General features: G+C 36.4%; 1 protein-coding gene across 1 annotated transcript in view; it reads left to right on the top strand.

Moving 5' to 3' along the window:
• Positions 1–13,319, top strand: part of GALC (galactosylceramidase) — a 32,656-nt gene that overhangs the window by 8,390 nt on the left and 10,947 nt on the right. Inside the window, exons 6-9 of the mRNA XM_082284119.1 lie at positions 512–550; positions 7,517–7,647; positions 9,873–10,028; positions 12,084–12,208. Coding sequence (XP_082140245.1) covers positions 512–550; positions 7,517–7,647; positions 9,873–10,028; positions 12,084–12,208 — 451 coding nt within the window. The remainder of the gene's footprint in view (positions 1–511; positions 551–7,516; positions 7,648–9,872; positions 10,029–12,083; positions 12,209–13,319) is intronic.

Below are 13,319 nucleotides of genomic sequence, written 5' to 3'. Positions count from 1 at the left end.
CATTTTATATCTGTTTACTTAAAATCTGCTGGACCTCTTTTGTGTTCAAGCTTGGATGTAGTCTTGTGTAAAATAGAAAGAATGTAAGCTTCATTGATTTCTTCAACATGTCAGTTATTCTCTCTTACGTCTGTGTATTGCAACAGGGGCTCATTCATTAGGCCACACCTTAAAGCCACAATGTGTTTTTCAGTAATTCCTAGCAAACTGTAGAGCCATTGGTAATGTAACACTGCTGCCATTGTAGAACTCAAGCAGCTCTAGCATTCTTGTCAGTGAGAAGGCAATCAGGGGACCTTAGAGAAAGATAAAAAAGCGGCTACTATGAACTTTCATACAGAATTTTCCCCAGAAAAGCCGATAACAAAACCAACCTGCACTTTCCTCTAGCACACGGAAACCATGGAGTTGATTAATGGATTCTATAATCTTACATATATATAAATAAAATCTTTAATTCTGCATTGACATATCCTGATTTTTCTAAATGGATTTTACTTTTCCTTTATAGATATGGAATGAAAGGGCATTTAGTAGCAAATACATTAAGGTATGTATTCTTTTCTTATTTCTGTGAAGTGAAATGCTTGTCTCACCATATGCAAATAATTAGCTTTTCTGAATTTCTGCATAGGAAAGGGACTTTAATTTTGCAACTATATTGCTTACTCTGTTTCTTGTAGTTGCATGCATGGAGCGATAACATGGTCAGATATCTAGATTGTTTATTTTGTGTGTCTGAAACTGTTATTTTGAACTTTAAGCATGTCAGTGTATGCTAAATGTTAGGATTTGTAAATTTTAATGGAAGCTTCAGTTGATGCTGCTATCATAGAAACTTGTATCATCTTTATACCAGCCTGGATATAGCTAGAAGTCCAAGATCTGGGATTGCTTAAAATTCTGTAGCTAGGTTCTGTGATTATAGTACCCTTAAATATTGATATAAAACCACTATAAAAGCTCTGTTTTTAACTTTGCAAAATTCAGTACCTTTTGTTCTAAAAAGCTGGAGGAATACGGTATTTCACATAACCAACCTTGAGAGAGCTCTGATATTTCTCACTGCTGAGTGCTCCTTGCAGCCCCACCCTGCCCTGCTTTGAAAACTGTCTTCGGTTTGTTACATGGTCTTGCAGTGGAATCTTAAGCCCAAGCTCCTGCTTTGTTCCTTTCCTTGTTGTTGCTTTGAGGCTAAAACACAATAGCATTACCTCTTCTTAAAAGCAAGTAAGACTTAGAGAATCATAGAATGGCTTATGTTGGAAGGGACTTTAAAGATTGTCCAGTTCCATTCCCCCCACCATGGGCAGGGACACCTTCCTCTAGACCACGTTGCTCAAAACCTCATCCAGCCTGACCCTGAACACTTCCAGGGATGGGGCATTCCCATCCATTTCCCCTTGTCCTATCACTGCATGCTATTGTAAAAAGTCCCTCTCCATCTTTTCTTGTAGGCTCCCTTTAGGTACTGGAAGGCAGCAGCTAGGTCCCCCAAAACCTCTTCTCCAGGCTGAACAATCCCTAATCTATGTCATGTTGCCTGGAGACTTTCTCATCTCTTTGTCTTGGCTTCCTCATATGGGGAGAAAGAATATGGAAAATAAACTATTGAGTCTAGGTGCAACATTCTGCTTTATAGCTTTTCGAATGCTGTTGAATTGAGACTGAGCTTTTGGCTTCTAGAGCTGAACATTCAGTTTAAAATTTTACCTTAAAATCACCCAAATACTTACTGAAGAGTTTTGGCCTTCCTTCTACTGTATGTTAACTGATGAGAGGTTTTTTATTGAACACCTGTTTTACCATTCATTCTCTTACAGTGTTGCTTGGCACCTCTTCTCTTATCAGCACGACAGTTCTATTTGCAGTCGGCCATTTCACAAGAGGTCAATTTACTGAAGTGTGCTGCTGCACACCAAACATTTTCTGTAACTCCTATTAAATACATCACAGTTAAGCTCTTAGTTATCTGGCTAAATTTTTACTTGTAAGACATTATTCTAGATACTGCATCCACTAAGGCACTAGTTACGTTTCTTATTAAGTAGAAAAAAGAAAAAAGACATGGGGATTCTAATGCTTATAAATTCTTGTTCAGGAAGACCCTGTTCTTTCAGTTATATGAATACTAGGTGTGGGGGAACTGTTCTGCATATGTTATTGTGGAGTACATTTTGGGTGCATGCAGTTCTGTGTCTTGGTACTTCTCTTTCAGCATGGAAATTCTGCAACCATTCGTTTTGTTATTCTGATCTGTCTCTGTGGTTAGGCAATTTTTCTGAATGTCTAGGTAGCTAGACAGCTTTAAATTGCAAGGACTTTCTAGTATTATGAATTTTTCTGCTGGTATACTTTGTGTTTTAGAGGTTTAAAACAGCTGAACTGAACTTCCATTTCTGCTTTTCTTCTTCTTAATAAGTTTTATGTCTTAAATAGTTTTAGATTTAGGCTTTGATTGTCATCAACCCTTAGACTTTGATTTCTGTCCTTATTTGACTACATGAAAAATAGAAATGTTCATATTCTTCTTCACATTGCTAGAGTGCTATTACAAGAAATTATTTAAGGATTCATGCCTACTGATCTTAGAATCAAGTTGCAAAATCTCTCTCATGCATGCACACAGCACACAGTGCGTAATTTCTTTATAGCTGAGATTGAAAAAAGCATTTTAGACTGTGGAGTGATGTGGGTATTTTTCAGATGCAGCTGTATGTGCAAGCTGCAGAAAATATGTTTTTAAATTTTTTTTTTAATTTCTGATTTGAGTTTTCAGATAATACCAGCCCTCTCTTAAGTATGGTTCATTCTTAACTCTTAAGGCTGAGTATATTTTGCATGGGTGTATTTTTACCTAAGAAATTCCACAGACAAATGTGAGCTGTTTATCATCTTTAACAGTGAAATAGTAAGGAGAAGCTGGAAAGACAGAATAGGAGTTCTTTTCTGCTGGTGTGTTTGAATTAAAAGTTGGTTGCCTGCAGTTTTGTTGTAAATATGTAATTCTAGTTTTATTCATTACTTTCCATGAAAGTTAGTGAAACATGAGAACCAAGAAATGTTTAAACTTAAATATTAAACACTTAAAACATAAAGGTTTTTTTGTTCAGTAAAATGGGCAGTGAAAAGAATGTTTAGGTGCTCTTCACTTCAACAGGACAGGTGTTTGGCAAAGATTTCTGTTTTCTTAGAGAGCTGCATGGATAGAAGGTCTTTTCTGTTTTAAAACTTCAATCCCTGTTTTTTCAATACAGTTTTTTTTTGGATCAGGTTAACTTTCACTTCTGATCACTTGGGGAGGTATGTCCACTTCCACATTTCAGCCAGCTGCATTTTTAGATCAGCTTAACATGACTGACTTTATGATAAATCCATTAGTTTTGTTTAATGAATTACATGCATGCAATGGAGTCAGTATGTTGACAGTGTCCAAGTGGAGTATATGTATGCACATGTGGTGTCAAAAGTTATCCAAGTGATGAGAAGCCCATTTTTGTGTAATGACTGTCTCAGTGTCAATGATAATCCTTCAGTTTTAAAAATACTTACCATTAACTTTGTCTTAGTTGCCACTATAGCTTTTGTTTGAGAAGTGAGAACTTTCCTTATCCATCCTGGTCTGAAAATAGGCTTCCACTGACTCTTTTTACAGTTCTTGTTTTCAGTCTGAAATTTTCATGTTGCCTCATTGATGAAGGCTGTACTTTAAGTGGTGTTATCTGTTACTAAGGTGCTTCGACATTCTTTGGACAGACTGGGTCTATGGAACATTGGCATCATCGCCGCGGATGGAGATTGGAACGTCTCAAAAGAGATGATAGTTGATCCCTATCTTAATGATGCTATTGAGGTAGTTGGGTAAGTGTGGGAGAAGGGAAGCATTTTAAACATTGCTATTGCTTCCTTTCTGTAAGTCTCCATCTCCATTTTCAAGAGTCATATATTCTTTTTTATACTTCCTAGCTGTTTCCATTTTTTTCATCATTGTGTACAGTGGTGATGGATTATTCTTTCTTGTCTTTCTCTCTTCTTTCAGTTTAGTACGTGTAAGCTGACCTTATCACTCTTCCATCCTTTCTTTCAAGTGTCCAGTTTAGAGCTGTGTTTTAGGCTTCTTAGCACTAGCAAATGACAGGAAACTTCTAACTAATCTGCATGTGCATCTTCCAAGTCAGAAAAACCTTAGGACTGATTTCTTGGTCTGCAACTGGTTTTAATTTCAGGTGAACTTGAACTTTCACAGTGGAACTTACCATCCTGGGACTTTCTGTGGCTGCAGCTGAGATTTTTCTGGTCATATCCTAGAGCTAGAACTTTCTATTTCTTGCTTTTATCTGATAACAGATAGTATTAGAAATGCATGCACTGACAGTAACATAGAAGTAGAAACAAACACCCAAAGTTTGTAAACTAATACAGCCTTTCTCAATTTCAGCAGCTGGGAATGCCTTCTGTTGGAGTATCAGCAAATGTCAGCTCAGTTGTTTGCCTTCACTCTTGTTCCATAACACACTTTCTTACTAGCTCGCTTCTGGCAACTGGCTTGGTGCTTATTCTGCTGCTCTTGCTTTCTTTGTTATCTCTGTTTTCTCTAAATTACACATAGTTTTTTAAAGAATTACATGTTCCCAGTGGAAATTACCTATTCAGATATGAATTGCTCACGTGTGTTACATTTGGTAACTTGTTTATCTGTTGTTAACCTTACTGTGATAAGAACATTCTTGTGGTCACTCATGTACCATTTATCCTGTAATGTAAGAGAGTATGATATGCTCATCATAGTTTAAATTAATGGATGGTTCAAGGGTTATAGCACAAGTCAGTTAAGCAGGGATTTTACAAAGAAACTGCTTTCATATGTGTTGAGCTTGTAAACACCAGTTGCCTGAAGGTGGCTGCCTGAGAAATACCTGTTGTAGTGTCAGCATTGAGTAACCCATTTGGTTTGAAAAAAACTTAAAAAAAACTTTCTTAGGTTAGGCAAGAACTTGGCAGCTCAGCAAGTTACAGAGCCTGAGGAAATGTTTTAGTAATGGTTTCCATGACAATACAGCTTGAAGAATGAATGCACTGACTGTGTATGGCTCTTGTTTCTTTAGGAGTTTAACAGAATCAAGGGTAGGAGTAGTTGTTTTTGTTTGTGCCTTTAGAACACAGACATGTTTTATTTGTTCTTTAAAATGAAGGTGCTTTTTGTCAGAGATTTTTCTTGAATGTCGTACAGATTTTTCCCCAACTCCCCCACCACCAGTGATCACAAAAAACGATGAGTTAGGTCTTCCTGTGCAGTGTTTTTGTTATCTGTCAAGAAATTAGGGCTAGTACACAATGAGAACACCATGTTTCTCAACCAATGCTGACTTAAGGGTACTAACTACTAAAGAGAATTCTTGCTGACCTAGTGAAAGATAATAGTATTTACGTGTCTGTCCTTCAGGTTCAGAAAGTTGCTGAAAGTACACTTATCTTTATGTCTCTTAGATAAATGTGTCTAGTTGTTTGCAAAATCTACTAGTCTGTTTTCCTAAATAGTCTTTAATTCTTTCCTCAGAAATCCTTTTCAGCATATTCTTCTGTAATGTCTTTTCAGGTATAACCCTCTCTGTGACTTTTTTTAGTTCTTTTAGTGTGGAATGGAAACGTGGGATTAAATTTATATTGTTTTATTTAGAAATTTTCAAAATAGTTGAAATTATTGCTTTGGCATCCATACACAAAAAATAACTGCCCTTTCCCTTTCTTTGTGTTTCAGTTAATTTTCTGTTTTCCTTTTTTTTTTCTTTTTGGCATCAGGTAATTTTTACCTTGATACCATTGCTCCCCATGGAACTTTATCCCTGCCTAAAATGCCATTTGTAATCTGAAGGATATCTGTGGTAGATTAAAGGTTAATGGGATGTGGGAAGAATCAGAAAGGTGGAAGTGAGAAAACTCATGGGTTAAGTTAGACAGCTTAACAGAGAAAGTAAAAGTTGTATCTGCAAGCAAAGCACAATGTAAACTTCCAGTTTTACTAAAGACATAAACAATGTTGGTCCTAATATCAGCCTATGGGGGCATTGCTAGCAATCTGCTCCCTGACAGCACTTCTCTATCCACCTTGGTGGAAGACTTTGCTGAAGTCAAGGTATATGACATCCACTGATTTCACTCTGCCTGTACAGATAATCACCATGTAGAAAGCAGTCATGTTTGTAAGCATGATTTGCCCTTGTTAAATTCATGCTGCTGTTCCCAGTTATCCTCCTATCCCTTCTAGTGCTTTGACATGGCTTCCAGGAAGACATATTCTGTAACCTTCCTGGGGACTGTGGCTAGATTGATGGCTCTGTAGTTTTACAGATCCTCCTTCTTGAAGACGAACGTTAAAACTTCTCTAGTCAGCAGGAACCTCCCCTAATTGCTAAATACATTAACCTTTATGTATGAGTCTGCAAGCCAAATGCTTTTTCTAATGCAAGATGTATTGGGAAAGTAAAACACAGAAGTATACTGTTAGTAATGTTAGTAGTACCAACGTGTTCAGCTGAAGTCCTTAAAACTTGAGGGGAGAAAATCTTTATGTTTCAGGCTGATGTCTGACTGTACATAACCTAGTTCAGATTCCAGTCTGTGGAAGAAAAATCGTGCAGTACTGTTTTTTGCAGATAGTGTGGCCTGTTAGAGAAGACTATATCTGGTAGAAATAGACAGAATGATTTGAAGATAGTTAGGTGTTTGATGTTACATGAATTACAAGTACAGCAATTACAGGACCTCTGGACTTCAAGAAACTGCATTGTTAGACTTGATGTTATGTGACATTCTAGATTTGTTTCATTGACTTTCAAGGCCTCAAAAATCTCTAGGGAAGTGTACATTAGTTGCAATTTTAAAGATTGAAATAAACACAGTTGGGTAATAAAGTGTATATGTGTCTGGTGTTTTTCTTGTTTGTTTTGTTACTTGTGTTTAGGAAGAGCTCATCTAATTTGTGGTTCCTTCACTGTTAAATTGTAATAGTTGATTAGCAGAGAGAGTAGGGGGAATCAACTCCTCTTTTTAATGAAATGTTTACTGTGCTTTTGCAAGGTTTATAAATTATAGTTCAATTGTCCTTGCCCTGTATGTGGTCCTTTTATGTGGTAGTTTAACCATCAGCGCTGTAACATCTATGTGGCTGATCTGCAAATAGAGTATTTTGCATGAAATGTGATATGCTATGTCTTTATTGATACTTTGTGTTTGCAAGAAGAACAAAACATTTTTAATTTTTCCTTTTCTAATGTATTTTGGGATTCAGTATGGTAGAGAAAGAAGGTGTCATTTGAAGTCACTTTGTGCTTGACAGTCTTGTTTTGTTTGGTGTAACAGTTGTCCAAGTCACAAAAGCATGAATTGAAGCATAGTAGTTTTTGCAGCTAGTGCTGAAGAAGATGCTGCCTTTCTCAATATAAAATTTTGACAATTTGAAAAACTTTTTTTTTATTTGTCCTTTCTCTCTGTTCTTTGCTCTCCTTTTTTTTCCAAGCTGTTGAGGTACACATTGGATAAGCATGGTCTGGAGCAGGTGAGGATCATAGCCAGCGATAGACTGTGGGAGCCCATTTCCTTTGTCATGCTGATTGACTCTGAGCTCCACGGAGTGGTCGATGTGATTGGGTAGGGGGTTCTCTGTTCTTCTTTCTTGGTGGTTTGGTTATAGTTTGTCTTCATCTTATTTGTAACTAACACAGCCAAAGCTTTACCTTTCTGTACTCTTACCTGCAGGGAAAGGATTGATACTACAAAACTTTCTTTACTAACCCACATCAAATCACACAGCTCTTGTCCCAGTAACAGCCTCAACTTTTAATTGAATCAGGAGTCTTATATCATGTTGAAGATTCCTGTTGGGCGAGGTTGCACTTCTGATGGATTGAAGGTTTTTTGGACAGCACTGTTTATTCTGAGAGTTGTTTTGGTTACTCCAATTGGTTTGCAAAAGGTGCTTTAGCTTTACAACTTTGTACACAGCCTTGTGTTACTAACTTTGTTACTTTGTTACTGGTTTGCTACTGAAATGTTTGTGATCCAGAAATGAATTTGGGCTGTGATTCCTCTTTGAGTTAACAGTGGCTTGATTCTTAGTTCCCATTTTGTTTTGATGGCAAAGTTGTATTTGGAAAACATGCAACTGGCTGAGTTGTTTTACTGGTTCTGGGTTTAGTCATTATAATAGTAGACTAAATTTGGGATTGATTACTGACTTGATGGCTGAATGGAAATGTGTGTATGAAATGTTCATTAACTTTTCTTTTTACAGTAGCTCTAAACTTTACTTACTAGGTGCCATTAACTTCCCTGACCCAATTACATGCTTCAAATGTGGCCGTTCCTTGCTTCAACTTGAGTCTTTTCCATTCATGTTTATATATCTGAACCATAGGAGGTGTAGAAATGAAGGCTTTTTTTCTCCAAATACAGATAGGCAGTCAGTGTCATCTACCCTTCCAATCAGTCCCTCCCCCCATTCTGAACATGAACAGTATCCTGGCAGTTTTTCTTAGGTGGAGTTTTGGATCATGTCTGGATGAAGCTCAGCAGTTTTTACACTGTCTAAGTAAGCTGTATTTGCTTAACTCTTTACAAGTGTAAGTTTACATCCCTGCTCTGATTCAGTCTTAACAGGGAGATTAAATACTCTTCTGTATTTTAGCTTTTATTTGGCAGGGATATTGATACTTAAGAAACACCTTTTCCAGAGTGTGGAAAGACAAATTATTCCTTTTCTGCTTTGTTTTTACAAGCTATGCACTTTATGCCGTTACAAAACCCTTTTGCTTGGTACTAAGGCAATACTTATGTTCCCAAGCCAATATAGTAATCTATATGGCAGAGAAGAATGTAGCTAAAATCCCTACTATCTGATACATTACCATTAGTGAAGCTACGTATGAAGGACTACAACACTGGGAAATGGCTCATTGTCCAATAGAGGGAAAATAATGAAAAAACCCCAACAGTCAGCCTAGAAAAACTGGTGTTTCTTGTATTCCTGCCACAGATGTATCAATTTGTCAAGTTGCAGACTAATAGTAAAGGAAATATTTATGCTTACCTTTCCAGTGCTGATAGTTTCATTTTAGTGTACATGTGTAGTGTGTCCAGTGAATGTGCTAAGTGAGGAAAATCACAACCCTGTTTTCTGCAAGTGATTTTATTTCAGTCAGACCAACCTTGCATGGTGGATCAGTGCTGTGATTGAATATAATCAGTCTCCATTGGGAGAAAGGATCTCTCCTCATACTAAGGAAGATCTTGAAAAGAAAATGAGCTATCGCTATATGTTTCAACTATTAGCAGTTTATACCTCTGTACCTTCTGTAGTCCAGCTAGTATGCTTTTTTGAAACCTGAGTTTATTAAAAAAGATGTACAAAATCAGTGAAGTTTATGCTTAGTTCTAAGACATTCATGCAGCTAAGTTCTCAGCATAATGCCTAGTGCTGTATCTTATTGTTGGTTTTACATTATTTATGGTTTTGTTTAAAATAGTATGAGTTAGTATGTATTTTCTCTATTCAGCACATTACAGTAATGAACATCTTCAAACTCAATTTCAGCTTGCTTTAGCAAGCTGTGGAAGTTGCATGGTATTTTTAAATCCAAGTTTATCTATATGCTGTCATGTAGCAGAACAAATAATCTACTGATGCAAATACAATAAGCTCTGTAATGTTACAGCTCCCCCTTGTTAAATTTTCTTCTATTCCACTTGTAGTATTCCAAAGAAATTTTATTTTTCATTATCAGTTTGAAGGAGGTGAATCATTGCTGCTGTATGTACTTCCAAACTTTGATTTTCTCTTTGTACTAAGTCCTCTTTCTTTTTAAAATACTGTGTAGGGCTCACTATCCTGGGACAAAAACAGTGCAAAATGCCATATTAACTGGGAAGAAACTGTGGTCTTCAGAAGATTACAGTACTTTCAATAATGATGTTGGTGCAGGCTGCTGGGCTCGGATCCTGAACCAAAACTACGTGAACGGAAACATGACCGCGTAAGTGTTGGGCACTGTTGCTCGCTTTCACAACTTGGGGTGTAAGAATTATTTAAAGTACTGTGTAACACGTCCATCTGCTATGGTGAGAAAACAGGTAGACTGAAAGTCACCCCAGTATAGTCTGAATTCAAACATATGAAGGATATGAAGTCTGCTGTTCTTACCTCTTTCTGGGGTAGAAGTACCACAACTTTCAATTCTTGTTCCCCAGCACCCAGTGGTTTATGCAGTTAATTTCAGATGCCTTTGAGACTGATGGTAATTATTAAAAAGAGAATGTTCTTAAGAAGAGCTAACAATAAAAAATATTGTAGGAAAATAACAATAAAACTAGTTTATTGTGTTTTTCTTAAGGTCTTTATCACATTTTGTCTTCAATTACAGATGTAATTATCTAGTTTTTCCCTACAGCTTCTTCCTCAGAATCCATTCTTAAACATGCTGTAGTCTTTTGATGCATTTACTGTTCTCTGCACATTTTCTTTCCAAACTGAAAGCTAATAAAAATGTTCTCTTTAATGGGATAATACATAACTCAGTTTTAGAAAATAATAGAAAATATAGTTTGATGTTTCATGTGCAACAACTGCTAATCTGAAAGAAGGAGAGAAGTTTGAGTAAAGAAAATGTAGGCATCAAGATGTAAGCAAAATTGTTAAAAGCTTTTAGATTCTATGTAACTTCATTTTGGAAAATAAAGAGAAATATTCTTGTCTGTTGCCTCAAGTGGACTGCAGGAAAAATCACTGATACTTGTAAAGGGAAGTTTCTTGAATCACCTGGTTTCTAAAAATCTTTTGTTTTCTCTGCAAGCTGAAATTTTCAACCAGATGAATATTTCCTGCATGAATTCCTCATCATTTTTCTTGCTTCTTAATCCTCATATGCTTTGATATCTTAATTTGGGGTCTTTCTTTTCCCATTGTTTTTCGATTTTTACAAGCCCTTTTGAATTATATATGCCCCATTTTTTTTCACAGCCTAACAGCCAGGCATATGTGTTGTATTTATAAATTATTGTAGAATAGTTCCAAGTCCAGATGTCCAGCACTGAAGTTATCTTGGCTTTTATGCTGAAAACAGAATCTTTCTGACTAAAGGCAGCTTATCTTTCTGCTAAGCTTGTTTCCTTTGAAGTTGAGTTTCCTACCTTTTTTTCTAAGTTTGAAATCAGCAGAACGAGTTTGATGTGAGCAAGCTGAATTTACAATTCAAGAGTTGTTTATTTTATGATCACGTTTTTGTAGAATTCCGGGATCTCTTCTGTATGTATTTATAGTGTGATAAGTCTGTGGCAGTGACTTTAGAATGAGGCCTTTGTACTCACCTGTATTCAACAGCAAAACAGATTGACAGCTTTTGCCTTCTGAGTAACTGCTCTGTTAAGCTGTATTTCCATACTTAAGGCCCAGAGGTCTTAAGTTTAAAGCCCTTGCAAAACATTTTCAGTGAAGCGCAAATCAAAGGGCGTGAAGTGATTATCCTTCTCAGTATCCTGACAACGTCTTGAAAGAGCAACAGCTCCTGGAGGATGACTGGTTAAAGTTGTTTGCTGTTTGTTACTTATATAGATAAAGATAAGATCTTTTTTTTTGGTGGTACTTAACTGCTCCCCTAAAAAACTCCATCCAAAACAGCTACCACCATGCACAGCAATAACCAAGCAATCAAAAAAACCTCAACTAAACAACATCAGGCAACAAGCTGTAGACTTTGCTAACAAAATTTTTTCCCTTCAGAATGCGAAAAAGCCCCAAACAGATGGAGTCTTTACCCTCAGTACATATTTCCTTTAATGTACAACTTTTTATGGTGCTATAACCAGAGAATTTATCACCAGTTTTGGAAGAAGTACTCCACAGTGGAAGCTGATTTGCTTAATTTTTCTCTCCTGTAGGGTTTTTTTTTCCTTTTAGCTGGAAAGATATTCCCTCCACAACCACCCCTCAAATTGTTTTCATTATATGCTGGAGAAAAAGGAGGAGTGGATTCTTGTACTGTTAAATCTAATACCATCCATATGAATAGAGCAGACACCTGTTTTTCTTCCAGAACAATTGCATGGAACCTGGTGGCTAGTTATTATGAGCAGTTGCCCTTTGGTCGATGTGGATTAATGACAGCACAGGAGCCATGGAGCGGCCACTATAAAGTTGAATCTCCTATCTGGATTACAGGTGAAAATTTTGCAGCTAAAAGTTTGGTGATCTGACACCAAGCATCACTGTATTTTCTGAGGCCTTTATTTATTTAGTGTTTTTATGTGTATTATTTTTTTGCACCAAATTAAGATAGATTTGTGGAAAGTTTTGTGAATACATTAAGAAAGAAGAATACAATCTCATTTCAATAGAAAGCAGAAAAATATAATAAAATATAGTATTTGTACTTGGTCTTTAGCTGTATCAGAAATGAATGAGGTACTGCCTTTATAGCTGTTACTATTAAAATATTTTGATCTGAAGTGCCTATAAAGGTTAATGTGCTTTCCTGTTTCCTTTCCTTTTTCTATTTTTAATCCTTGGGTATCAATCAATTCCATTTGGTAGTTCTCAATTTAAGATAAATGGAACAAAGAACTTCTTGTCCTGCTGGACATTCTTGGCTTGTGTAAATCAGCATTTCCTTGAGCTTGGGAAAAGGGAAGCATGTTCATGTAGTGTCTGTGGACACGGATTCACTAGCTAGTCTGTAGTCCTTCTGTAATATTTTACTGTCTTTGCCACAGTTCTGTAGAGCAACTATGCAGTGCCATGAAGGAGGAACAAGACAAATGCTTTAATTTCTGTTCTTCTGCTAGTTACCTATATATGGAAAAGCATTAAAGGAAAAATGGCCATAGTGTCGCATGAAGAACAGCTGAGCAGTTGTTCCTGTGTCCGTGTTGCTCAGGATTTTCATGATCTGCGTCATATTCTTCTTTGATAGTTTCACTTACTTGCTGAAAACCCTACTTAGTTATTCCTCATGGAGTTGCCCATCTGTGCTTTCCCTGGCTCAAATGTTTACTTTATTTAAAGAAAAAGAAAGAGATTTGGGAAAATCTAAACTGTGATAAATATTCAGATTGAATGGGCATGATTACCTTGTATAGTTTGTACTTCATGTCTAAATAATTGCTATCATTTTAACTGTTTTGTCTGCCACAGAGTTGATATTTTTAATTTTGCTGTAGTATAATTCTTTAATCTTTTGTCTGACATAGGTAAAATTTGTTTTGGAAGTTCTATTACTTTCTTCCCCAAATCAGGTTTCTGTTTTGTCAGCATGTATGAGAGAGAGACTTAA

The sequence above is a fragment of the Coloeus monedula genome (assembly GCF_965178545.1).
Source record: "Coloeus monedula genome assembly, chromosome: 6".
Lineage (NCBI taxonomy): Eukaryota > Metazoa > Chordata > Aves > Passeriformes > Corvidae > Coloeus > Coloeus monedula.
This window is presented reverse-complemented; position numbering and strand designations above follow the sequence as displayed.